The 9948-nt window shown below is 50.0% G+C and overlaps 3 protein-coding genes and 1 non-coding gene across 4 annotated transcripts; 3 read left to right on the plus strand and 1 right to left on the minus strand.

Moving 5' to 3' along the window:
- Window positions 1–542: 542 nt before the first annotated feature.
- Window positions 543–1553, plus strand: FOXG_15462 (uncharacterized protein; the record flags this gene model as incomplete). The annotated part of the gene is made up of 1 exon (XM_018395572.1): window positions 543–1553. Exon 1 carries the CDS (start codon window positions 645–647, stop codon window positions 1551–1553), a length of 909 nt encoding a protein of 302 aa, XP_018255468.1. The 5' UTR covers window positions 543–644.
- A 368-nt stretch (window positions 1554–1921) lies between these two features.
- FOXG_21924 lies at window positions 1922–2037 on the plus strand. The gene has a single exon (XR_001936431.1). It is a non-coding gene; the product is annotated as a 5S ribosomal RNA (ribosomal RNA).
- Window positions 2038–3310: 1273 nt separating this feature from the next.
- On the plus strand, window positions 3311–5738 carry FOXG_15463 (uncharacterized protein). Its single transcript, XM_018395573.1, has one exon. It carries the CDS (start codon window positions 3632–3634, stop codon window positions 5450–5452), a length of 1821 nt encoding a protein of 606 aa, XP_018255469.1. The 5' UTR covers window positions 3311–3631; the 3' UTR covers window positions 5453–5738.
- FOXG_15464 (26S proteasome regulatory subunit N2) lies at window positions 3334–9665 on the minus strand. Its single transcript, XM_018395574.1, has 3 exons — window positions 9266–9665; window positions 6293–9203; window positions 3334–6243 (listed from the first exon to the last, which is right to left on the minus strand). The coding sequence occupies exons 1-3, from the start codon at window positions 9538–9540 to the stop codon at window positions 5830–5832; spliced, it is 3600 nt and encodes a 1199-aa protein (XP_018255470.1). The 5' UTR covers window positions 9541–9665; the 3' UTR covers window positions 3334–5829.
- Window positions 9666–9948: the final 283 nt, after the last annotated feature.

A 9948-nucleotide genomic window follows, 5' to 3' on the forward strand; every position in this document is an offset into this window, starting at 1 on the left:
TCTTATTTCCTTATCTATCCTACTATTCGATGCGAAGACTGCATATGATAAATTCTTTTACACTTTGACCCAGACTTTCTGTGCTTCAACTCTGAGGTATGAAAGTCAAAACGATATACTTTATCGTTTGAAACACTCTCACTTCACCATGCGTCGAATAAAAGAAGCACCGCCAATCCGCTGTTCATCAAGTCGGCAACATGTCCTGGGAGGCATCTTAGTTCAACCCTGAGGTGGAAGTGAAAAACACTATAGCGAAAAGGTTCTTTACTCATATTCTTTCGTCAGAAAGACTATCGCGACTTCTCAAGATATCGAAACCTGGGTGACTTCTAGAAGAAGAAGGAAGTCTCTGAAGCCAGTCAACCGCTCAGCGATGGCATCCGACGTGGTGAGTTCTTCAAAGTAACTCTTTCTAAACACGAAGCTTTCATGCGCGCATCATCCAATATTCTCACAAACTTTCGAATGAACCTTTTGGCATGAAGGAAAACATCTTTAAATAAACTATATATCTCTTCTCCTTCGGCACGAACTTCTCTCTCCGTCCATCCTTAAGCCTTTCCGTCTCATGATTATAGGATCTTCATGGACTCCAGGCTCAGCAAACATCACTTTCATTCAACTTGATATCAGCGACCATAATGGCCTCAACCTCGATATCGGTCTTCGGCACCAATGTCGTGATCCCTTCATTAGCTACAAGGGTCAGAAGCAACTTAACCATGCCAACTCAAACATTACTCGCCGGAAACTCGAGAAATAACACCACCGCCAAAGCCCAAGACTATCCGATCTTCAAAGCCGACAAGGATGGTATCACTTCCTTGGCAATTCTTGCAGCCATCTTGGCCTTCTTCGTTGGAATTATACTCCGAGATCTTCTTAACAAGAGGCGCACTGGCGAATTCAAGGAAGACAAGAAGAGTTGTGGAAAGTTTTTCCGAACACTTTTCTGTCTCCCATGTCTGATCTGTAGCAAGGACAACGTGAGGCGGCTGTGGATCAAGTTCACGAACCTCTTCCGCTCCAAGGACAACCAGCGCGTGGTGAAGAAGTCGGATCAGAACGGAATCGAACTGGAAGAGAGACCCGAGAGTGGGAAATCCGTCGGGGGATTTAATGGTGCCTGGTCGCCCAAGAAGCCCTTTGTTTCAGAGAAAACTCAGAAGAGTTCCAAAGGCAAGGCCATCGATATTACCGTTCTCCCTAAAGTCACCGAGTTCAGCGTGGACCATAACAAAGACGACGAAGGCTTCACGTCTACTCCTGTACACGGAGCCGGCACACGGGCTGCCCGACATGGTTCTACGGAACATGATAACACTTTGGGTGTCTATAACCACGGAGATTTGTCCACCGAGAAGGCAGGTTCGAGTTCAGCTTCAGCCGGCCGTAGCCATTGGTGGTCGTCCGGTCATGGTCATGGCCATGGCAATAGCTACAGTCCCAGTCATAGCAACTCCCATAGTCATGATTATGGATCGCATTCTCATGATTACGGTCACACTGACTCGGGTGGTTTTGATGGATGTGATGGCGGCGGCGACTAATACTGGGTTCATATGGGATGTTTTTGGATAGTCTGTGTCGGTTGAGAATCACCTTTTTGCTAACTTACTGTGGGCGGATTAGACTCGCTGGAAGAACATGCTGGGGGTTGATTGATGGTTCAGCTGGAAGAATCTTGGTGGTCGATACGGAGTTTTCGATGATTAGAGCAGTCTTGGACCGGTACACTACTGAGCACGTAATACACTGTAGAGTTCCAGTAGGAATAGAGATGAATTGTTTCTCTGCTGTCTAGCCACGTGGTGAATGTCAGTGGTAAAGCTTACACGTCGGGTTCCGGCCACGGCCATTATCTCCATGACTCAAAGCACATCGATATATACTATTGCATCAACTCCGTCTGTCACATACGACCAAAGCTCGTAGAAAATACGGGATCCCGTCCGCTCTCCCATAGTCAAGCTGCGAAGCGCTGGATTAGTAGTTGGGTCGGTGACGACCAGCGAATCCCCGGTGTTGTATGTTTTTTGCTAATTCTTCTTTTTTTGTGGAAGATGTGGGTCTGATCACTTGTAGCCATTGATCGAAGTATTATATGTAGGCTTGTAGAGTCAAGGTACTGGATGGTTGGTGTTGACGAGGACGGGAAAGCCCCTCCTCTATATCAACGACCTAGGAAACACCAAGCGCAAGTAATATAAACACCAGAATAAAGATATAGAGCAGAGATTACGCCAACCCAATGTCGGGTACCACCATTGGATTAGCATTTTTTAACTGCTTTTTGATGGAGAACGCGATGCTTGGCATTTTAGAGAACGTACTATGTAGTATCTCTAGTCCTGTTCAAGCTATACTGTTGCGATGAATGCTAAAGCATTGAATTCGGCCCGGGCAGAAGCCACATCTGATGAAGAGGAAGAGGTTTCTCTTCTGAGTTAGACCCGACTTGCTATTCATATGCGCTGCAGGTGAGGGTTTGCCCTGTTGATTGGTATCTTTTTCGTAGTTTACAGCATGAAGTTGCTGCAAGGTATATGGTATGTGCCTTTGATATGTCCGTAGATCAATGGTAATCTGGGTCAAGCGAACCAACTATCGAACACAAGCGATCCGAGTTCTATATGAAAGGCACCAATGTACTACAATTACTGGGCAAGGGGCAAGCAAACGGACGACGGACCAGGCAGCAAGCGAACGGTCTCAACAATCAAGAGCGGCATCAGATCTCTTTCCATATTTGTTGAGGGACAACAAGTTGTCTTGGCCAACGAAAGGCCAAGGACAAGTTTCCGGCGATTGGTATATGTGCAACTTACACGGACACACAGTACACGAAGCTGTTTTCGTGCCCGGATACAAGTCTGTTTGCCGATACAGAGTTTGATTTAGTACATCCTCTGGTTGGGCAATAGCCATTAAGAGCGTTGAAGTGTCTATGCCATCTTACAGAACGGGCGTTGCCCATCTAATGAAGAACACAGAAGATATCAATATCTTTGTCGTCGGGGATTGATACGAGGTTACTAACATTTGGCTGACCGGCAGTTGTGCCGCTTAAAAGTGGCTGCAGGCGATTACAGGGGTCCCATCACTGAGCCGTAGCACCTTCAGGGGAGTTACCTTCCATTCCGGGCGTCTTTCGGCGTGTCGGCCAATGATATTATCTCGTCATGTGTCAAGTGACGTAACTTTTAATAACCAACAGTCGGCGATTGCAATTTGATCGGCGACCAAAATAATGTCCACGCTCTGTGAACCTCAAGAAAGCGACTGTAAGTCACGATGCTTCTCTCGGCATCTCATCTCATCTCATCTCAGGTAATTGCTTTCTTCTGACTCGTTCCTGCTGTTCACGTGTCACGTTGCTCACCGCTGGGCTTATCATGAAATAGAGAAGGACTTATATAAAGTGAGATTCTTCATCTCACAATTTTGATGATTGTTCTCCGAGATATTCCCCGACGTCATTTTTGTTAGAGATCCATCGAGTCCACTGTGACGTCTACTAGAGATTTGTTTCGTTTGCGACAATACTCACAAAGTGTTTTTTTTTTTTTTTTTTTGGCGATGCATTGTTGCTCATTATTGAAGTGACTCTCTTAATTCTTCTGTAGCCATGTTCTCGCGATCAACACGGCGCTTGGCCAGCCAGCTACGACCCCTACGATCTTTATCTATCCCTGCATCACAAGCTCCCGTGAGGGTACAATCTCGCACCTTCATCGCAACACGACTCACAAGATCTACATCAACAAAACCTCCCGCTTCCGATAAGTCTGCAACGATATCGGGAGACCCAAGCACTTCCTTCGCAATTCTCCTCGCTGGAGCAGCTTCCTTCTACCTCGCATACAGCTTCGCGCAACAATCTCCTACACGATGCGACGCCATCGCCCATGACGAAAACGACCATGATCCTCGAGATCCTTCTCTTCCTCGATATCGCATCAACGAAGTGCGCAAGCACGATGCTCATTCTGGTCACCCCTGGGTCATCCACCGCGATAAAGTCTACGATATCACTGAATGGATAGGAGCACATCCTGGCGGCGATGTTATCCTTCGCGCGGCGGGCGGTTCCATTGATCCCTACTGGGATATCTTTTCTATACACAAAAATGACTACGTTTACGATATTCTAAATCAGTATCTAATTGGGTACGTCGACCCAGCAGATCTCGTCGATGGGCGACCGGCACGAGAAGAGGTCGAGGATCCTTTCTCGGATGATCCAGTTCGACATCCAGACTTGATTACAATGACGCAGAAGCCCAGAAACGCAGAGACGCCGGCTTATGCTATGATGAATGACTTTCTTACACCTAATGACCTTTTCTACGTGCGCAACCACATGTGGGTGCCAACAATCGCCGAGAACCAGAATGACCACAATCTCACGATAGAACTTCCTGACGGAACCACAAAAGAATACACCCTCGCGGACCTCAAGAACCGCTTCAAATCCCACAAAGTCACAGCCTCTCTTCAATGTTCTGGCAACCGCCGGCGACACATGAATGAGGAATCAGGTCGCAAAACAAATGGTCTTCCGTGGACTGCTGGAGCTATCTCAAACGCCTGCTGGGAAGGCGTCTTGCTCTCTGACGTACTGGCAGATGCAGGCTTTGATCTGAATTCAGGCCTCACAGGAGAATCCGAGGCAAAGCATGTTCAGTTCAACGGCCTAGAAGCTTACGGTGCATCGATTCCTATCAAAAAGGCCATTGATCCCCAAGGCGACGTGATACTCGCCTACAGAATGAACGGCCAGACTCTCCCGCGTGATCACGGGTTTCCTCTACGAGCTATCGTTCCCGGGCATGTTGCTGCGCGATCTGTCAAATGGCTGAACCATGTCACGCTGAGTGACGAGGAGAGCACATCTCAGTGGCAGCGACGCGATTACAAGTGTTTTGGACCGAACCAGACCAAAGTCGACTGGGATTCAGCACCCGCCATTCAAGAGTTACCTGTCCAAAGCGCCATTACAAAGTGCAAACTTGGCGACTGGACAGCCAAGGATGACAATTCTCACACTTATACAAAACCAGCGTCATTGGCTGGCTACGCATACTCCGGTGGAGGCCGCGCCATCGTTCGTGTCGACATCTCCTTCGATAACGGCAAAAGCTGGTCTCAAGCCTCCATCCTTCCCGACTGTTCCACAAAAGAGGGTGAAGAATCGCCTTGCTATGGTCACGCAGCCTGGGCATGGCGGAGATGGAGGTTTGACGGTGATGTCCCTTTGGAGGCGTTTGAACCCGCACCATCCGGGAAGCGATGTGCGACGTTTGTTGTGAAAGCTACAGACGAGGTGTACAACACACAACCAGAGAGCCACGCAGCAACATGGAATATTCGCGGTAATCTTGCTACAGCGTGGCATCGGGTGAGGATCTGTGATGATGGTCCTCCGGGGTTAGAAACAAAAGTGTAGAATTGAGCAAATGGCATGGCAATGGGATTTGTAGTTTTGGTTGGAGTTTGAGAGCAGACTAATGGGTTTATAACTTGGCGAGCGATACATGGCGTTTATTGCAGCCAAACGCACGATGAGTACCGAATTACTAGAACAATGGCTTGCATCAGAGTGAAAGAACATTCTCTAATCGAGTTGATGACAAAATAAGATCACGGGTGGTAGACCACCCAATGCTATTCTCGGCTAAGTGAATACATCGTCCCCAGGCATATTGTACATTAGCCTTCGCCTCGTACCCGCTCTATTCGCTTGATCTGCCCTTCTAAGTGTACAATCCAACTATCTCCACAGTATCGTCCTCGCTTTTGAACTGTTCCGAGACACATTCACACCTACTCGTCATCATCATCGTCATCCTCCCCAGCATCGGTGAAGTACTCGAATTCCTTAGGTACAGGAGCCTCTTCATCGTCATCTGAGTCTTCATCGACGGCGGTCAGTACACCCGCAGCAGCAGCGGCGCCTGAGGCGTTACCACCAGGAGTCTGGGGCTCGGCGTCGAGCAGGCCAAATGGTGATCGACCTTGGTTGCGAAGCAACTGTCCGAGCATAGCGCTGTTGGCTCCTCCTCTAGACTCGGCAAGACTGTCAAGCACAGCGCGCTGAGCGCCGCCTCGTCCGCCTCGTCCAGTTTGTTGCCCAGCCACAGGGGCCCGTTCGGTTGTAACCTTCTTAAGCTTCTCCTCAAGTAGACTCTTCTCCTCGTCGGGCTGGCTATCGTGCAGCAGCAGGGGACCACCAGTGGGCTGTAAAAAGTTAGCAATGCAAACGACGCAGCAAGACTTGTATGCTCACCTTCTTAACGGGCTTGTATCGGCCGGCGGGGAAGCTGATATACTTGAGTTGACCAGGGAGAACTCGGGTCATGTTTTCGATTTCGTACCCAACCTTCTCCTTCTCGGGCTTCTTCTTGGTGTCCGCAGAAGCCGCCGGTTCCTTCTCTTGCTCTTCCTTCGTATCCTTAGTCTCGTCCGCCTTCTTGTCCTCGTCCACGTCCATCTTGTCGCCACCGCTCTTAGAGGGGGCGGTATCGATTTCCATGCTCTCTCTTCGCTGAGCGCGCTCCTTCTTCTGAGCTCGTCGTTTGGCCTGCGCAGTTGTTGACAGGATCGCGGTGGCAATCAGAGCAGGACCTTCTTCGGTCTTGACTTCTTGCTCAGGCGGGTAATCGAAGAGGCTGGGTCGTGTAGCACAGTGGAACTTAAAGTTGGGCATCTCAAGATCGTGATCAAGTCCAATGATTGAAGTGGGAGAGAAGCTAAGCGACAAGAAGTGGGTAAAAGGGAACCAGTACCAGTATTGTGTGAATACAGCCATACCAACGATACCGGCCATGTTGAGGTTGCCAGTCTGTGTCTGGAGGCCGATGGTGCAGTTGCGACCACCAGCGTCAATGATACCAAGCGCCAGAGCAGCACCGAACTTGGTCATGGCATCCTCGTGACGGTCGCCAACCACCTTCTTCAGAGTCTTGCGGATTGACGAAACCTTGGGGTTCATGACCTCGTTCTGTTGAACAAGGATCATGGCGAGAGAGATGAGGGCACCCTGTCGCACAAAGTCTGTGGGATCCTTCATCATAGGTTCAAGAAGGTCGATGGCCTCGTCAAGACCTGTACCGGCGCATGAGATACCCAGAGCCATGGCGGAACCGTATCGCACGTGAGGGTTATATGATTCGGAGAGGAGCTCAACCATACGAGGCACGCTTCCAGGCTTGCGGAAGAGGATGAAGCCCAGACTCATGACGGCTATACGACGGACGTCATCGTTGACATCGCTAACAGCAATATGAAGGAGCTTTCGGATAGCCTTGTTGCTACCGGTACCGCAGTAGGCAAGAGCAACAGTCATGATACCACCATATCGCAGCGTGGGATCAGGGTCGTTAAGGAGTCCTTCAATAAGAACATCGGCTCCTTCTTGGCGGCCAAACATAATAAGTGCCATACCAATAGCAAGACCACGGACAATCTTCTCGTGAGTGGTTTCATGCGCATATGTAATCATATCCTCCAGAGCCTTGACATTTCCGGTGCCAAGCATGATAAGACCCATAGCCAAACCAACAGCCTCACCATTGAGAGCAGAATCCTGGAACAAGATTTCTCGGAGCTTCTCAAAGATTTCCCAATCGCCAGTGGCCATGCCGGCAATACCCAGACCCAGAGCGCCACCATGCTGAACGACCTCCTCTTCAGCCTGGCTAAACTGCTCCTTGAGGTAGTCCAGAGCGTCGGCTCCGTGGTTGGCATGGATCAGTCCATAGGCGTAGAGAGCACCACCCTGGCTGAAGATAGAGCCACTGCTGAGGCCACCTTGTCGGGGAAGATAAGGCTCAAGTAGCTTTCTAGATTGAGAAAGGTTTCCGCGGTGAATGACACCAAGAGCGGCAGTCGCCGTGAACTTGGACCAGTTGACTGCCTTGCCCAACCACTCCAAGTTATCACGGAAGAACTTGTCGTTTGTAGTTCCTTGGTTCATAAAGGCATTGCAAAACGTGACCGCAGTGTGGAAGATGGAGTTTCGGCCCTCAAGACTGTCGCGGACCTTGTTGAGGATGCTCAGATCGGTTCGGTTGTTGCGGTAGAGGAACTCGAGGTTGAGACGGATGGTCTTGCTGCCATCAAGAATTTCTCGGATATTGGAATAGGCCTTGGATACTTGTTCAGGGAGCTCGTTTTCGGGGGCTTCCTGCTTATTCTGAAGCAGAGATTCGCTCTCGTGGGACTGTTCGCCGTTCTCATCTGACTCTTTCTTGACAGGCTTGCTAGCTGGGAGTGATGCAAGAACCTTGCCGAGAAATTCCTGTGTACCGTTGTCGTAAAGGTCGAAAGCAATTTGATAGGCATTGGCGATGGAAGAACGGTCGCCCTTTTCAACAAGATTGCGCAGCATGCGAGATGCTTCCTCATCTGAGTTAAGGTAAACGACACACTTGGCGATGGCAAAGTAATCAGGGTTGGGAATCTCGTTGAGGAGATCGAGAATTAGCCTCAAAATTTCGGTTCGGAAGGCTCTCTCCTGGACGATGTCCATGCAAATACCCAATGTGTACTCCATGAGATCCTCTGCCGGGCCAGGAGAGTTTTCGAGAGGGTTAGACTTGGCCTTCTTCTCATCATCGCTAGCGCGCTTGATGACGCTTCGAAGAACGTCCAGTTTCTTGGCCTCAACCGCAATACCTACCACTTGCCTGTAGCGGCCCTGCTCTAGGCAGCTTTCGAAAAGCCTCTCAACAACCCTCTGAAGCGAGCCGGTGGCCTGGTCGGGGAGCTCAGCAATAGAACCAGAGCGGCCTTGCTTGAAAGCAGGCTGGAAGGTGGCCTCGAGCATCGTGTTGTCGATCGAGTCGCGGGAAAGAAGAGACTTGGGAGGTAGAGTTGTCTGCGAAAAAGGTGTGGTAGGAGACATGACAGCACCCTCGGCGCCGCTCGCGAACGTAGTAGCCAGCTCGGGGAGGTCGGTGTTCTTTGAAGCCTGAGGAGCCGCCTTCTTTGCAGCATTCACAGCGATGTACTGGTCGACACATTTAGAGATAATGGTCTCCTCGAACTCGCCAGGGGAATCGAGCTTGAAAAGGTCGCCAGCGGCGAGGGCGAAGACCATGCTGTCATTGTAGGCCTGGAGATGGTAGTAGACCTTGGCCAGAACAAGAGCAGCGAGTTGACGCTCAGGGAACGACTCGTCCTCGTAGAGTGCCTCGCTTGAAGACAATGTTAGCAAAGCTTGTCACACCATGAAAGGCGAGACGCGAAGATGACGTACATCTGTGTCAACACAGCAGCGACCTCAGTCCAGACGGTATCGATATCGTCGTTGAGGGTCTGCAGAGCGAAGACCTTGAGTTCAGGCTCCTCGTCGGTAAGGAAGGCGAGGACGCCGGTAGCCGAGACGATACCGGGCATCTTGAAAGAATATGAGGGATCGTGTGGGCGTGCTAGAGAGGTCTGTAGCAATACGAGCGGCGATGCGAGAGGCTGCTGGGGTAAGAATGGTCGAGTAGCAGAGAATGCCTTATTTCCGTGTAGGCCCAATGGCATAAACAGGGCCCGAGGACGGAATTATAAAGTTTGTGCAGAAACAAAGGAGATGTCAAGAGAATTACAAGAGTCGGAGTCGATGAATTGGTTGGTGTTTTGCTCCAGCAGGGTCATTCCGAGAAAGGTCCACGTCAGGCACAGCTCTGCCTTGCAGTAGGTGCACGGGCCAACCAGAGCTCCAGGCAGGAGCAAAATTACATAAGCATCTCCAACCAGCACAAGCACGTGACTATTGGATGTCTCCAAGCAACCCCCAAATCCAAGATAGCACGCGACAGAGGGGTGAATTGCGCCATGGAATACTACGAGCGCGCTGAGTCGTTATGGAGTTTGAAAGGTGGTGTGAACGTACTCATTAATAGCTCTCAATGATCAGTCAAATTTACAGGGCGCCTCAACCATATCTCA

This window comes from Fusarium oxysporum, chromosome 5 (genome assembly GCF_000149955.1).
Source record: "Fusarium oxysporum f. sp. lycopersici 4287 chromosome 5, whole genome shotgun sequence".
NCBI classification, from domain to species: Eukaryota; Fungi; Ascomycota; class Sordariomycetes; order Hypocreales; family Nectriaceae; genus Fusarium; species Fusarium oxysporum.